General features: G+C 36.5%; 1 protein-coding gene across 1 annotated transcript; it reads right to left on the minus strand.

Annotated features, from left to right (window-relative positions):
- Positions 1–6,659: 6,659 nt before the first annotated feature.
- On the minus strand, positions 6,660–7,906 carry LOC306651385 (RNA-binding motif protein, X-linked 2-like). Its single transcript, XM_079123962.1, is given in 2 exon segments — positions 6,660–7,380; positions 7,383–7,906. Coding segments are annotated over 2 exon segments (1,020 nt in total). The 5' UTR covers positions 7,879–7,906; the 3' UTR covers positions 6,660–6,856.
- Between the last annotated feature and the right edge of the window lie 10,502 nt (positions 7,907–18,408).

Below are 18,408 nucleotides of genomic sequence, written 5' to 3' on the forward strand. Positions count from 1 at the left end.
CATTCACACATATATTTTAGAATCAGCTTTTCAACTTCTACAAAAAAAATTTCTGTGATTTCAACTGAGATTGTATTGAATCTATAGAAAATTTTGGAAAGAACTGACATCTTATGAATATTAAGTTTTCTGGGGCTGGGGATATAGCTCAGTTGGTAGACTGCTTATCTTGCATGCACGAGGCACTGGGTTCAATACCCAGCACCAAAAGGAAAAAAAAAAAAGAATATTGAGTTTTCCAATTCATGAATATGGACTATCATATCCATTTATTTAGATCTTTAAAAATTTCTTTCAGCAATGTTCTGTAGTTTTCATTGTAGAAGTCTTAGCCATCTTTCTCCAAATTTATTTCTAAGCATTATATGCTTTTGATTCTATTTTCTGTGGTGCAGGAAGCATGGCTTGGTCTTTAATCGGGAAAATCTGGTCTTTGGAACTCTCAGTTTTTAATAACTGATTGAGACTGCCCGAGTCAAGTGGCTATCCTGCATTAGTTCACCCCTGAAGTTCAAATACAAGCATTGGATATGGGAGTGACCCGCTAGAGAAAAATGGCTTGCTTACCTCAACCCACACATCCCGTTTTTCGAGGAAGAAGCTTCTACCAGTTCCTTTTGATCTGTACTGATATAAATAAAGCATGCCTGGGCTCCTTCCTTTGTTAAGAGCCAGACCCTCTGGATAGTTCAATTGGTCATGACCCTGCTCTTAAGATAATTCTGTTGTCTCCTTGTTATTGCTGAGTAATAAATTTTATAGCTTTTATTTCACAGCCAGCCCACCCCTCCTACAGGAACCCTTTCTCTCACCCATGTAGGACATGCAGGGAGAACTAGCGCATCCAACGTGGGGCATTTGAAGAAAAATCTCCGGTGGTGCTTGGTCTCTTTTTGTGGACCCAGAAAACACTCGAGTACATATCTTATTGGGGGGGGGGGAGCGGCGACTCTGTCTATAGTATGACCTTAAACATAGAGAATTTTAACTCTAATAGAGAAATCTACCCAGCTGTACTTGATATTGCGGTCAAAGTGGAAATAAAGTAAAGAGAACACAACTTCTACAATTCTTAAAAGTGGTAACAGACTTGGTAGCTTTAAATCATCCAGACGATTGGCAAGTCTGCTTGCATTCCTCAGTTCCTTTGTTAGGAGCCCTGCAGACATTGGCTGTGCAACCTAACCTGAAGGTAAAGCCTAACTTAACTGACATAGATGCAGGAATTTAAAATTCTGAGAGAAAAGATCATAATCAGAAATTTGGGGAAAATCTCTAATCTAGAAAAAGGGAAATTAATTGGCAAGTTTCATAATTTAAATATGTGTGCTCCTGCCACAGCTCCCCACACTGCAAAAGCAGCATGGTTTCTAACGCTGTGCAGGGTGGATGGGAGGCAGCAGTCATAGCTGCCAGGAAAGCTCATGGAATGTTGCCTGCTCCAAGTTCCTGCCCAGGCAGAGCCCCTCATGGCCAGGCCACCAAGATGAGAGGGAAAAACAATGCACCAATTGGACTTATCAATGGCGCAAGCTGTGGAGATTGCTGCTGAGTTTTAAAGAATGGTGGACCCACGTGGTTTTTGCAGGCTCCTTTCTAGCCCCTCCCCCCTGCTCCACTGTGTTTGAAAGCTAATTCTTCTTAATTCTACAGTACTAGGAGAAAGGAAAATTAAAATCTTAGTTGCAATCTTCTATTTCCCTGATTAACAACTCACCGGAAAAAAAAAAAATCTCTACAGGCTGATATTGAACCAGCAACCTTCCAAATCCAGGACATGCATGCTAACCACAATGCCATAGTGGCTCTCTACTAGGAAGCTGCAATTCAGTTTTGCCAACAGGCTTCATCATAAGACTCCATTCACTTTCTCTCATTCTCTCAAATAGACTGTCTTTAGCCAAAGTTAAACAAAAAAATTCTAAAGTTAATAAAATATGTTCTAATTATGCTTTTTAAAGGATTTTTTGCTTTCTACGAATGGTGCTAAGGATGAATCTAACAATTATTAGGACAAAAATTTGGAATTCAAACCTGGCTTATCCATTGAAGCAGGCTTGCCTTATGCTTAAATCACATAAAAATTTAAATTGTTTATATCTTAAATTCCTAAGCAGGATGGGGGATGGAGGTAAGCAAACCATTTGGCTCTAGTGGGTCACTCCCACATCCAATGCTTGTATTTGAGCTTCAGCAGTGAAATAATACAGGATAGCCACTTGACTCAAGCAGTCTCAATCAGTTATTAATAACCGAGAGTTCTAAGACCAGATTTTCCTGGTTAATGGCCCAGCTACCCTTGGTTCTCAAACAAGTCATGAGTGGCTTCCCATAGTGTAAGGAATCTGGCTTCCCCCACCACCTGTCAATCTGTGTTCTTCCCGCCTCTCACATTTCAGGAATTTCCGGCTTACGCTGCCGTAATCTTCCTGCCTCCCACGTTATGTTCTAATATGTCATTCAGTCTGTAAGAATTCTCCTCCAGGATTGGTTCCTCTCAGCCCGTGAAATTCCAATTTCTGAGAGAAAACTTGTGCCATGTTTTCTCTTTCTTTCTTCCCTTTCCCCCGAGCTGACGTGAATCGTCTGCATAAAATAAAAGTTTCTTGTGTGAGACCTGTGTCTGCGGAGCGTTTTCTGGGAGCTAACGATGAACCATAACTGCCCCTAACACACAGTGTGGTGTTACATAAATTTATTTTTCTAATTATTTGGTGCTACTATTAAAAATTAATAAGATTAACATCCACATATCAGAGAGAACATTCAGCCCTTGGATTTTTGGGGACTGGCTTATTTCTCTTAGCATAATAGGCTCCAATTCCATCCATGCCATAATTTCATTTTTCATTAAGACTGAGTAATATTCCATTGTGTATATATACTACATTTTCTTAATCCATTCATCTGTCAAAGGGCACCTAGGTTGGTTCCATAGTTTAGCTATTGTGAATTGAGCTTCTATAAACATTGATGTGGCTGTGTCACTGTAGTATGCTGATTTTAAGTCCTTTGGGTATAAACCAAGGAGTGGGATAACTAGGTCAAATAGTGGTTCCATTCCAAGTTTTCTGAGGAATTTCCATACTGCTTTCCATAGTGGTTCCTCCAATTTGCAGTCGCACCAGCAATGTATAAGTGAACCTTTTCTCTAAAATCCTCACCAACATTTAGTGTTACTTGTATTCTTGATAAACGCCATTCTGACTGGAGTGAGATGGAATCTCAGTGTAGTTTTATTTTGCATTTCTCTAATTGCTAGTGATGTTGAACATTTTTCATATATTTGTTGATTGATTATATTTCTTTTTCTGTGAAGTGTCTGTTCAGTCCCTTAGCCCATTTACTGATTGGGTTGTTTGGTTTTTTTGGTGTTAAGTTTTTTGAGTTCTTTATATATCCTGGAGATTAATGCTCTATCTGACATGCAGGTAGCAAAGATTTTCTCCTATTCTGTAGGCTCTCTCTTCACGTTCTTGATATATATATATATATATATATATATATATATATATATATATATATATTTGCTGTCTGTTTATGTTCTCGATTGATTCCTCTGCTGTGAATAAACTTTTTAGGTTGATGCCATCCCATTTGTTGATCCTTGATTTTACTACTTGCACTTTAGGAATCTTATTGAGGAAGTCTGTTCCGCAACAAGGGAGGTTGGGAGGGATAGAATAGAAGTTCACTGGATTAGACAAATGGGGATGAAGGGAAGGGAGGGAGTATAGGGATAGGAAAAACAGTAGAATGAATTGGACTTAACTTTCCTATACTTGCATATGAATACACAACCAGTTTAACTCCACATCATGTACAACCACAAGAATGGGATCCTAATTAGAACAAATTATACTCCATGTATGTCTGATATGTTAAAATATACTCTACTCTCACCTATATTTAAAAAGAATGAATAAAATATTAAATAAATTAAAAAACAAGAGCTGGGCATGATGATGCACACCTGTACTCCCAGAGACTCAGGAGGCTAACGCAGGAGGACTGCAAGTTCAAAACCAGCCTGGGAAATTTTGTGAGATTCTGTCTCAAATATAAAATAACAAGAGTGTCCCTTGGTTTAATCCCCAGTATCACAAATAGAAATACATAAATAAATAATACAATTTTTATACTAACCTTGTATCCTACTTCTTTGATAATTTTATTTAGTAATCTACTACTTCTTTTGTATGTTAAAATTTTCTATATAAATAAATATGCAAATCATGACACATTAATGTCTTCCTTTATTATTGTTACACCTTGAATTACTCTTTCTTGCATTAATATAATAGAATTTCTACTATACTGTTTTATAGAAGTGATTAAATTGAGCACCTTCCATTGATTTCAATCTTGTGATAAAACATTTACTATTTTCAACATCAAATATGATGTTAGCTATAGTATATTTATCAATGCTATCAGTTTAAGTTAGTTTACGTCTATACATAACTGGGTAGGTCTTTTAAAAATCATCAACCTACTGTTCAATTTTCTCAAACTATTCTTCTCTATTGAAATTATCATATATATATATATATATATCTTTAACCTAAAATATAGTGATTTAAATTATTGACTTTTGAATGTTGAAAGAACCTTTCATTCCTGAGATGAATCTCACTTCATTGTAATGCATAATTATTTATGTAACTTTGTGGATTTGCAAATATCACAGTGAAGATTCTTATATATTCAGGTTTAAATATGAAAGGTATGTGACTGTGTATTTCTTTACTTGTGATGTCCTGATCATTGTTAATATCAGAAATGTTATTCTGGCTTTAAAATTATATTTATTATATTTGAAAGCATATTTTCCTCCCCTATTTTCAGAATTTTTAGCATGAGTTTCATTTATTTCTTCCTCAATGTTTGACAGAATTTATATTAAGACCATTGAGTCTGATACTTCCTCCATCCTCTCATAGATATCAAGCTCTTCAAATCTTTGTTTCTTCTTGTTGCAGTATTAGGTTGTCCTTTTCAATAAATTTGTCAATTTCATTTATTTAAAAATTTGATGGCATGATTTTCATATTCCTTCATTATTTTTTAATGTCTACATAATCTGTAAGGATAGTTCCTCTTTTATTCCTGATATTGCTTGTTTGTGTTTTTCTTTTATATTGATTATTTTGGCATGGGGTCCATCAATTTTATGGATAGTTTATTAATTTTGTCTTTGTTAATTTCCTATGTGGATTATCTTCTATATTACTGTCATTATTATTTATTGCTTTGTGCTTATGTTTTCTCCAGGTTTATATGTCCTTATGGTGGGAATTTATGTTCTTGATTTAAATCTTTTTTTTTTTTTTTTTTTTTTTGAGACAGAGGCAAACAGCAAGGGCTAGTATTTATCAGGTCTGATCCCGTAGGACTTTTCTGAAAGGTGACTTCGGCTCAACAACTCACCATTGGTCTTGCTGGAACTTTCTGATACCTGCAGTACAAGACTTTTCCTAAACACCCATCTTCCACTCTCTTCTTCAGACATCAGACCTAACATCATAGTCTGACAGTTTTTCCAGACTCCTGTAGCTCCCTCTCCATTCTTCTTTATGGGAATTTCAGCCCCACCAAAGTCTCCTGCACATATAATCAAGGACCTAAACTCACAAACTGGGTAATCCGAGTACATATTAAGGCTCCAGTCCTCCCTTTTGCAGGGTCAGAAATTCAATTTTGACCATTTGTATTTCTTCTTCTGTGAAGTGCCTGTTCAGTTCCTTTGCCAATTTATTGATTGGGTTACTTGTTTTTTGGTGTTAAGTTTTTTGAGTTCTTTGTATATTCTGGAGATTAATGCTCCATTTTAGGTGCAGGTAGCAAAGATTTTCTCCCATTCTGTAGGCTCTCTCTGCACATTCTTGATTGTTTCCTATGAAAAAATGTTCAACATCTCTAGCAATTAGAGAAATGCAAATTAAAACTACAATGAGATTCCATCTCACTCCATTCAGAATGGCACATACAAGTAACAATAAATGTTGGCAAGGACACAGGGAAAAAGACAAACTCATATATTGCTGGTGGGGTTGCAAATTGGTACAGCCACTCTGGAAAGCAGTATGGAGATTCCTTAGAAAACTTAGAATGGAACCACCATATGACCAGTTATCCCACTCCTCAGTTTATACCCAAAGAACTTAAAATCAGCATACTACAGTGACATGAATGAAGGGGCCCCAGTATACTACAGTGACACAGCCACATCAATGTTTATAGCAGCTCAATTCACAATAGCTAGATTGTGGAGCCGACCTAGGTGCCTTTCAACAGATGAATAGAAAAGAAATTGGTATATGTACATGGTGGAGTATTACTCAGTCATAAAAAAGTATGCCTTTGTGGCATTTGCCAGTAATTGGATAGAAATGGAGAGTATACTAAGTGAAATAAGACAGTCCCCAAAAAAACAAAAGGCTAAATGTTCTCTCTGATATGTGGATGCTAATCCACAATGGGGGAAGGGGAGAAGAATAGAAGTTCATTGGATTAGACAAAGGGGCATGAAGAAAAGAATTATCTGGTATTTTCCCTTTCTGGCAATTTCACCTCAAATTGGTCTATGGGTTCAAGGACCATATTTATGAACAAAATTTAGAACACATACTCTGATTAAGTACCAAGTATATTCCCAGGGACAATGGACTGCACCAAAAAATTCAAGATATCTGGCTGTTGAAATTACAATCTTCTCAACAAATCTACTATGCAAGGGATTAAAAGAATTCAGTCACAAAGATTTTATATATGGAAATATTAACAGCACAACTGAATTTGATTACATTTTTAAAAAACAGTTCATTTTCAAATTAGCCAGGCAGCTGGAACAGGCTCAATGCCACCTGTGATCACTGGGATCGGAAGTCTCCCGCTCCTGGGAGCGTTGGACCTTTTTGGGTCTATGGGATTTATCTTGGCTCCTACTTCTACTTTGGTGACTCCACCTTTCAGGATACACATGGCTCCTACTTCTACTTCGGTGACTCCACCTTTCAGAATGCCCACTGCGCCGGCTAGAATGTGTGTCTGAGCTTCGCCCTCTATCCCTATCCCTATTCTTGTCTTCTCTTGCCTCCTTCCTGCTTGAAGGCTTGTGCTCATGCTTGAGTTTCTCCTTCTTGAGCTCCCTCTCTGGACCCTCTCCTCTACCATGGCAGGAAGTCCTGACATCAGGGGAACGTGGGTAGTGCTTCTGTCCCTCTCTGGATTCAGACTTCTGAACCTTCTCTGAGTTCTTACTGTTCTGCTTCTTAGGGACAGGGTCATCCTTTTCTTTTATTGTCTTGCTTTTGAGAGATGAAGAGGATGGCTGCTTTGCCTTTACCTCCCTGTCAGTCTTCTCTTTGTCTTTCTTTTCTTTTTTTCCTTTTTCTCTTTTTTGTGCCTTTTTGTAGGTTTGTCATCTTCAGAACTCTCAGATGAACTCAATGAGGGGGTGTCAGCACCACAGCCCTTCTCCTGGATTTCTTTGGTCACATCATCTGCTTCTTCTGAGTCCTTAGGAGCCCGATAGTTAGACACATGATCCACACGAATAGTTCTTCCTTTTATCTTGATCCCATTAAAATTGTCAACAGCCAGAACTGTGCTCCTCTGGTCTTCATAGCAGAGGAAACAGAACGCTTTGGATTTCCCAGTCTTCTTGTCTCGCACAAGATTAATGTAAACAATCTCCCCATATTGTGAGAACACACAGATGATATCCCCTTCAGTTAGTTCATAAGGAAGCCCTCCTAGAAAGATCCAGGCGCTGTCTTTGTACTCGGAGTGCCAGGACACGTTATCCGCCACCCCAAGCTGGACCTCTCGCTCGTTCAGCTCATTGATCAGCTTCACTTTAGTTAAAGGGTTCATCTTCACAAGTTCGCGCTCGGCACCCGAGGATCAATCTTTTTGTTTTTGTAACACAGTTATTTGAGGCTATAAATTTTCGTAAAGCTGCATTCCACATATTTTTACATGCTGTGTTTTACTTTTCAACTCTGTTTTACAACATATGTTGTCCAGTCTGGTCTCAAACACTTGGACTAAAGTGATCTTCCTACCTCAGCCTCCCAAGTGGTTGGAACTGCAGGTACATACCAGGGCACCAGCTTTCATGCTGTGTTTTTAATTTCATTCTAGTTTGAGTCCTTTTTAAAATAACCTTGGTGGTTCACTTTGACCAATTGGGGTATTTATTTCTTTCATATATTTATTTCTTCCTCCGTATGTATTTGGAGGAAGATAAACAAATCAAACACACATTCTTATAGGACCAATGTTGTATATGTGGTCTATTGTGAGGTGTCATTAGGTAGCACATGGCTGTACTTATTGACTCTTTGTAGGAAAAATATTTTAGTAAGCAGTTAGTAAATAAGATATATCTTAATCTCTCAATTTCACGTTCCTGAACATGCTCTGTGACATTGAGACTTGGTGTCTGCTAACCCTGTTTCTGCTTTGTCACCGGACTCACTGTTAGGCTATGCTTATAGAGAGTGCCTCAGGGACATATGAATCTGGAGGAAGGGAAGGAAATCGACTACACATTTGAGGGATTAATTCCACTTGATCACAGTTATATTGCCAGTCTATTTTCCAGACTGCTTCTTGTATTTGATTTCTAGTTTAACTTCATTGTGTTCAGAGAGTTAACTCTGTGGTATTAAAAATAGATTGAAATTGATATGTTTTTTTTTATTGTAAACAAATGGTGTTGGGGGCTGTGCCATGCAGACGGTGCCAGAACGGTGCCTGATTACATCGGCAGCCAGGTTAGTTGACATAAGCACACTCAGGTGATTTATCGTCCACGCACACAATGCATGCACACGTGTTCTCCAGCACTCCTAACCGTGCCTGCTCGGACATCTAGCATCTTGCTTAATCTTTGCATAAGAGGCGTGGCCCTGCTGTCCGCCTCCTGGAGGTGATATAAGCGGGCCGTAGGAGAGCGCAAGAGGAAGAGCAGCAGCTAGCAGAAAGAAGCAGAGAAGCCATTAGCAGAAAGGAAGAAGAAGCGGCAAGCAGATAGAAGCAGCGAGTAGGGACAGCAGCAGAAGGCAGATCACAGAGTGGGGAACTGAGAACACATCTTTAGGTTGCAGATCACAGATCGCAGTAGGCGGGATGCATCCCTAAGAAACACCTCAGATAGATGCACCCTTAGTTCACAGGATGCAGGACGCACCTTTAAGAAGCAGCAGAACTAAGAAGATATAGATATCTCTGAAAGTGTAGTCTCTCTCTCTCTCTCTCTTAAGCAAAGTCTCTCTCTCTCTTATGCAAAGCCTCTCTTTCTCTCTCCTCTCAAAGCAAGTAAGCCTCATTTTCTCTATCCTCTATAAACAAGCAAGGAAGGAAGCAGCACAGAGATAGAAGTAGCTCAGTTTCCAGTCCACCACCCATAAGACCTGTGCAAATTGTTGCTGCAGGCGGTGACAAATATCTGCGGATTTGGTACCGCAAAGAGCCAGCGACAAAATGGGATACATGTTGTTTCTCTGTTTGTACATGGACTAAAGGCATACCATTTGTGTAATCATAAATTTACATAGGGTAATGTTGTTTGATTCATTCTGTTATTTATGGTTGAGCATATGATTTATTTTGTAACCTATCCATGTATAATTGAAAGGAATATGAATTAATAATTTGTTATATATGGTGCATATGCTATATTGTATATAGTGTTCTCTAAATGTCTCTCATATATTTGTATAGTTTTATGAATTTTTTTGACTAAAAGGACAAATGTATACAAGTAGAAGTAGAAATCTGCCTTAAGTTTTGAAGATTATGTTCACTATGTATAAAATTATAAGTTTGCAATAATATTCTCTCAATGCTCAATCCATTGTTTTCAATTTCACATTTCTTTTCTTTTGAATTGCAGTCATGTCTTACTGTCTCTCTTTTAAAAATATTGTTTTATATTGATATTAATTATATTGAAGTAGATTCTGGCCCCCCTGGCTATAGCAGGTTATTTGTGCCGCTGAATCAGAGGAAAATAATGAGGGCACTCGTGGGTGTTACTGATATTGTTTACCAAGGAGAAATTGTAGTTTCACAGTGGAAGCATGAAGCACTATTTATATAAGCCACAGGATTCTCTGGGATAATTTTTAGTAATTATATGTCTAGGAGTAAATATTAATACAAAGCTAGTTTAACAAAAATAAACACAAGTTTACTGAGGATTCTGATCCTTCAGGAATCAATGGGTTAAACCCTGGGTGAAGAACCTTGATGAGATGAAGTCTTGTGGGAAGGCAAAGGAAAGAGAGAATGGTGTGTAAAATAAGGGATTTATAAATATATGAATATTAAGTTATATAAATATTAACTATGACCTTGTGGATAATTAAAGAAATAAGGAAGTTAGTAGCAATATATTTTTCTGTTTTGCTTTCCATGTATTTTTTACATGTGCATTAGGTACCAAGTTTTCAATTCTGCAAATATTAATAAAATTGACATGGGTTCATTAAAATAGGTCAGAAATCATAATCTAGAGTTTATATATTATTATATTAATATTATATAATTATAATATTCTTATTAAAATTTTATAATTGTTATATAATTCTAGTGTATATTACATACCATATTTAAGTTTTTGTATGTATTTCACATCAGGGATGATAGGACAATGTAGGTTAAGTACTTTCTTCTATCTCTTCTACTTCCTATTGTTACTTTATATATTATTTGTGATTAAATTTGTAATAAGCCCTTAATATATGTAATATTCAGCTCAAACAGTGAATGAATTTGAGAAGTGTTTATAAGTAAATGATGACTGACACCCACAGTTAGATGAGGTTACTGTTGGTACTTTCTATGTCTCTGTTGGGGGAGAGGGTGAGAAGTTTTGTATAAAAGAGAGTTTTCTTGTTAGGGAAAAGTAATAACTGTATTTTATAGTTATATGAGAGTTCAAAAGTTTGTTAAAATGTGTATATGGGGTGCTTTCATGTGATATTTTAGCAGGTAGAAAGGGGACTGTATTATTTAAGAAAGTATTTTCTTGTAGCTTCAATATTCTAGTCTCTTCATTTTGTTATTGTTTCTATACCTTTGCTTTTCCAGCTGGCTCCCTGATTAACTCTGACACTAATGGTTGTGAGGAGACTGGAAGTTTACTAGAGGTGTTGGAAATTTATGTCTTCCTGTATGTTTTCCTTTTTATTCACTGTCTCCCTAACCACTTATCTTGATTACTGTAGCATTATTTTAGTTTTAAAACTTTTGGGGGGGGTACCAGGGATTGAACTCAGGGGTACTGATACCGCTCTTTACCGGTGAGGAGTCCTGCTTCCTCAGGTGTTGAAGTATAACGCCGGAGAAGCACACCGAGGCAAATGTAGAGTGGAAAATGCAGCTTTATTAAAGAAAAGTAAAAGCAGACTTCTCCCGGGTGGAAGAAGGGGACCCAAAGGCGGAATCCGTGGGATGAGCAAATCCTGTCCTTTTTATCGGTTTTATTCTCCCATTCTCTCCCCCTATCTCTTTCCTTCCTGCCTACGGGATTAGGCCTGGTTTTGCAGGTGAGATGTGAAAAAGTGAAAAGCGGATGGGGCAGGGGGAGGGCCAAAGTGATTCAGGCAGGTAAGGGCCCAGGGGGCATTAATCAGCATTTTCCTGCCTGCAGTCTCTGACAAGCGCAGGTAAATTTGGTTATCAATGGGCTCTGCAGGTCCTTGACATTCCATTCTCCCACAGCAGTCTCCAACTTCCAGAGGCAGATGGTTTTATGGCCTCCATTTCCTCGATCTGACCCGATTCCCTATTTCTACACTAACTGCCTGTCCCCAATTCTGGTTTCAGTACTCAACCACTGAGCCACATCTCCAGCCCTATTTTGTGTTTTATTTAGAGACAGGGTCTCACTGAGTTGCTTAGTGCCTCACTAAGTTGCTGAGGCTGGCTTTGAACACGTGATCCTCCTGCCTCAGCCTCTCGAGGTCCTGGAATTACAGGTGTGTGCCACCATACCCAGCACTATAGCATTATTATGAAATAATCTATTAAGATTCCATAAAGATATTTTCCTTGAATTTTATTTTATTGCTAAAATTGCTACACTTGTTTGGTGATTGTTTCGCATATGCCAAATATATCATTTCCTGTCTTTGTATACTATTTCAAAAGTAATATAAGTAATATTTAGTTGCAATATTTAAGATATCAATTATTTATCCTGGTAAAATATTTAAAAGTTAAAGGAATTCTAGAACTTTACTTCACCAAATCTCCCATAATGCTACTTTCCCATCTCCATATGCAATTATTTCAGCAGGTTATTGTATATCTTTAAGTTCTTTTCTCATCTACCTGTAATGTTTTCTTAAGAAGAAATATATATAATCTTTTTAATATGCATGTTTTATAGTGCATGATGTAATTTTTTTACTTATTAGCTCATAAATTTATTTTTATTATTTTTCTGTCAGTACATTTAAATATGCCTCATTGTAAATGTGTATATATATATTATTTAATCTCTGAATAGACAATTGTTTATTTTTGATCTCTGAATAGACAATTGTTTGTTTTTGTTATTCAGATCCTTTTTGTTTACTTTGACTTTGGCTTTTTGTTGTGACATAATTTACAATAACAAAATGTCATGTAAACACTTCTTTATCAATACAGACGTTTTTGAATGACAGGATCCTGGTTTCAAACTCTAACTCTGAACCTTATCTTATGACTTATGTGAAAATCTGTTTTCTATGGTGGATGAGATAGATTACCTATACTACAGAGGCAGAGTTCTTCAGCAAAAGCATGTCTAATATGAACATCTGAAAGCCAGCTTCTGATGACTGAAGTTCTAAGTGACTTTTGTCTCTGTGAGTTTGTGGGTGGAGATTCTGGATGCAGGGAGAGAAGTTTTAACTACTCTGCAATGTGATTCACACCTAAGGCACTTACTTAAAGTATATGGCACTGTTTCAGATATGTCTCCATTTTCCCCTCTCTGTGGGATTTGGTGTCTTCATGTGTCATGTGGAAGTAAGAGTGCAGTTAGGATTCAGTGATCTCTGAGATCTCTTTCAGACCCAGTGGATGGTATGGAAGTGTCATACAATTATGCTGAGCTAGGAATGGAACACAGATGAGTGTCTGACAAGAAAGTCTAAATTGCCAACGTGTCTATCTAAAGTGATTCCTTAAACCATTGTATAGGAAGATAGGAAGGCTTTCTTTATAATGCATTTCTCTTCATGTGTGTCTGGTACTTCCTGTAATATATATTCATTTATTTATTGAATTGGGGGTGGAAATTCAAGTTTCTGAAGTAGAGGTTAAAATTTGTCCTCTGAGAATGAATTTGCACTATCTGGTTGTCATAGAAAACGGGCATCATCCATAATAACATGATGTACTTCTGGTTTCTATGACAACTGGACTATGCCATCTTACCCTGGGAGAAGAAACATTTAACTTGGATATTTACAGGCAGCAAGTACAAGATACTTGTACTAAAATAAGATCTTTAGGATCTCTACCTTGCCTGAAATGTGTATGTATATGAGGGTTAAGGGAATCATTGACTATATTTTGCAAATAGAGGGGATGATTATACCTCTTATGGAGGGGAGGCTGACAGCCACTACTGAGAGGAGATTGAAGTGGCTGAGTCACCACTTAGTCTGTCTGCTTCCTTGTTTCTGTGTCCTCAGATGACACCCATAGTGTGATTTTGTAAAGCAAGTTCACAAACCTTTTTATCCATGCACACCTCTCTAAGAACCATTTTGTAGTACCTCTAAAATATGTATCTTCATTTATAATACATCTACATATAGTAAGGAAATCTGGGGAAGGTATGAGTATTCAAATTTTGAAACAAATGAATTACAGCCCATTATGATTTTGATGCCATTTTTGTGTTTGAACATGATTTGAAGTTACACTGGTCACGTATTCATATATGAGTATAGTAAAGTTATGTCCCATTCATTCTGTTGTTCCACCCTACTGTCATGTTTATCTAAAATCAACAAATAATATATATGTATATGCATATATACATAAATTTTTTGAAACAATTGAAATGTGAGGTATAATAAATATACTATAGAAGTACTAATGCTTTTTTTCTGGTCACTTGTGGATCATTTACATGACTCCTATGCATTCAGCACTTTAGAAATTGCTGCTCTAAAGGAAAATATTTTTACTTATTGTATCACTAATAAAAATCTATAAATGGCTTCCCATTACTTCAGGCATAAAGTACAAGATCCTTAATAAAGTCTCTGTTCTCAGTAATTGAATTTTGGTTTTGATTTTTGTTGATATGACATTTTTCCTATTCGCTAATTAGGTTTCAAAAGGAAGGCAAATTATTTAAAGTACAGTCATGTATCTCCTAACAGTAGAGACATGTTCTGGGAAGTGCATCATTAGTTGATTTTTGTCACTGTGTGAACATCATAGAGTGTACATATACAGATATAGATAGTGGAACCTATTATACATTTAGGCTATGTGGTATGTATATGTAGATAAACATGGTCTGCATATATCGCACTGTGTATATATGTATATGTATGTGTATATATGTCTGTGTACACATATACATATTGTATAGCCAATTGTTCCTTGAGTCATGATGAACAGCAGGAGATTAAATCAACCACAAGATAAAATACAGTAATCAACAGAGGAGACAGACATGAGATGAATGAGGCCGTGCCACTATAACATGACATACTGTTTAACACTATTTTTTCAATTAATAGGAGTACACTCAAGTGAATAAAATTATATTATAGTGAATACATAAACTAGTAACAGTAATTATCAGGTTTTGTGCAGTATACATAATTGTATATGCTATACTTTAATACAACTGAAGTGCAGTAGGTATGTTTTCATCAGTATCACCACAAACACATAAGTAATATGTTGTTTTATGATGTTACTATGGCTGTGACTAGGTGATAGGAATTTTCAGCTCCATTATAATCTCACAGGCCTGCTGTTGTATATGTGGTTTATTGTATAGTGTCATTATGTGGCATATGACTGTACTTACTGATTCTCTGTAGGAAAAATATTTTAGTAAGCAGTTAGTAAATAAGGTCTATCTTTTTTTTACAATAAAAAAATAAACAAGGTATATCTTAGTCTCTCAGTTTCACATTCCTGAATATGTTCTGTGACACAGAGACTGAGTGTCTGCTAACCCTGTTTCTGCTTTGTCACCTGATTCACTGTTAGGCTGTGCTCATAGGCAATGCTCCAGGGACATATGAATCTGGAGGAAGAGAAGCAAATCAACCACGAATCCCAGGGATGAATTCCACTTGATCACAGTTACACTGCTAGTTTGACTTGCTAAAATATTTTTAAATTAATCAGGCATATTGGGCTGTAGTTTTCATTTCATGTGATTATTTTTCTTTTTTGATTTCAGTTTAATGCTAGACTCATTTAATGAGTTGGGCATCATTACCTCCTGTTTTTTTTTTTTTTTTCGCCTGAGAAATAATGTGTAGAATAAATGTTATTGTCTTCTGTTTCCACCTGTGGTAGAAGAAAAAGGACAAAATTTACCCTCTCTATTAGTGTTCTATTTGTTGTAAAAAAATGCCACAGATTTTATGGCTTTAAACAACACACATTAATCATCTTACAGTTCTGGAGGTCAAAATTCTGAAATAGGTTTCACTGGAGGAAAAAAACAAAACAAGGTTTTAGCAGGACTGTGTTTTTCTAGAGACTAGGGAAACATGCATTTCCATGTTTCCTTACTTTTTGATTCATAGTTCCTTTCTCTATCTTCAAATCCACGAGGGTAGCATCTTCAAATTATTCTCTTCTATTTTCACTTTGCTTTCTTTCTTACAAGGACCCTTATAATTACATTGGGCCAACGCTGATATTATAGGACAATCTCCCCATTCAAGATCCTTAAATTTATCACAACTACAAATATCCTTTTGCAATATAAGAAGATAAATTCACAGATTTTGGGCATTGGAATGTGAAGATATTTGGAATGGTCTATAACTCTGTCTCTAACACCTTCCTGTATAACAACAAAAGCAATCAGAAAAAAATATGAAACCATGTTTGGTCTTCAACACACTGCACATAGAGTAACACAGGACAGTGATAAAGGAGAAGTTAGAAACCAACAAGGTCAGTCCTTGTTGTCCCAATTTAGTGGCTATAAAGAATTTCCTGGGAGAGGAAACTGAGACTCTGAGTAGGAAAGATGTAATCATCTGAGGAAACCAACACAGCTAGAGATTATAGGACAGAAAACAAAAGAAGAATAATATTCACAGAGAGAACTCCCTATGTCTGTAAAGAGTCCCACTGAGTATTAAGAATATTAATCAGTGTATGCACATAAGGAACTACCCATGGCTTATGAATAAAAAAGAAAAAATTGAAATTATTAGAGAACACTGCCAGGTAATCACATAGGAAAGGGAATATTGTCTGTTCCTGTCAGGCAGACTGGAAAACTCAAAATTCACTTGCTATTCGGTTGAATACACAGGAAAATCTTGTTTCATTACAAAGGAATAATTAACCCTGGATAAACTATGACTCAAAACCTGTCTGACAAAATTACAAAAGTAACACCCATGTAAAACTATTTCCAAGAAACTTAAATATATCTCAGAACAAATTCAAGAATATGTATGTAAATACAAAAATATTCAATGCCTAACAAAGGAGAAGTCACAACTGAAATATAAATCTAGTTAATGATTGACAGGCAATGAAGTGGGAAAACACTTCCCAATGAAGTGGGAAAACAATATATAATGAGAGTGATCCATCTATCAAAACTGACTCAGAAGCAACATAAGATTTTTTGTTACTATATTCCATATATTCAAAATTAGAGAGTGAAATGAAAGATAATTTTTAAAAGACCAAAAGTCTAGAGTTCTAATGAAAATTATCATATTTGAGATGAATGATATACTGCACCCTAAGCAAAACTTTAGCAAATAATCATGTGGATAAACTGACATTCACCCAATAGTCAACACAATATTGAGAAGCAACAAAGTTAGAGGACTGACACTACTTGACTTCCAGTCTTAACTATAAATCTATAAAAGTGTGATATTGTTGAAAAAATAGAGAAATAGATCAAATAACAGAAAACAGCTGAGAAATAGATTCACACAAATAAAGTGAACTTATTTTTTACAAAGGGACAAAGGCAATTTAGTGGGGATAAGGTAGTCTTTCAGCAAATGGGGCTAGAATGGAACACCCAAGTGCAAAATCATGAATCTAGATACAGATTTTTTTTTAAAATTTTCTTCCTGTTTAATTGCAAAATGTAGGAGTTGGTTTAGCTAAGAGGTTATGTTCTAATAAACTGTTTTACATGGAGAATGAATATCAGGTAACCTGAGCACTGAACATCCTAGAACTGCTTGCTCCTCAACTTCTGCTGGATCTTCTTAGCAAACCTTTTTTTTTTTTCTTAGTTATTAACGTTCCACTCTCAAGTATAATATGAGATGTTTTAAATTTTTACCCAGACCTTCAAATTCCCACATTTATTTCTCCTCCCTAAATACCTTTGGCCTGTCTTTTACCAGTTCCCATTTTTGGCATCATTGAGTAGGAAGATCTGTGGTCTTTGAACCTCCATACCTACTGCGAATGCCTGTGATTTCATCTCAGTCTTCCTTCAACATTTGTTAAGATTTTTGCCTTTGGAAACTTCCTTACCAAGACATTACCCTGGGTCTCATCTTTCTGACTGGTTCTTATTTAATAGATTTTTCTTTTTTTTTATTGTAAACAAATGGGATACATGTTGTTTCTCTCTTTGTACATGGAGTAAAGGTGTACCATTTGTGTAATCATAAATTTACATACGGTAATGTTGTTTGATTCATTCTGTTATTTTTTCCCTTCCCCGAACCCTCGCACCCCTCTTTTCCCTCTATATAGTCCTTCCTTCTTCCATTCTTGCCCCCGTCCCTAACCCTAACCCTAACCCTAACCCTAACACTAACCCCTCCCACCCTCCATTATGTGTCATCATCCGCTTATCAGCGAGATCATTCGCCCTTTGGTTTTTTGAGATTGGCTTATCTCACTTAGCATGATATTCTCCAATTTCATCCATTTGCCTGCAAATGCCATAATTTTATCATTCTTTATGGTGGAGTAATATTCCATTGTGTACATATGCCACAGTTTCTTTATCCATTCATCAGTTGAAGGACATCTAGGTTGGTTCTACAATCTGGCTATGTGAATTGAGCAGCTATGAACATTGATGTGGTTCTATCTCTGAAGTATGCTGATTTTAAGTCCTTTGGGTATAGGCTGAGCAGTGGGATAGCTGGGTCAAATGGTGGTTCCATTCCAAGCTGTCTGAGGAATCTCCAC

Source organism: Sciurus vulgaris (genome assembly GCF_902686455.1).
Source record: "Sciurus vulgaris genome assembly, chromosome: X".
Classification (NCBI taxonomy): domain Eukaryota; kingdom Metazoa; phylum Chordata; class Mammalia; order Rodentia; family Sciuridae; genus Sciurus; species Sciurus vulgaris.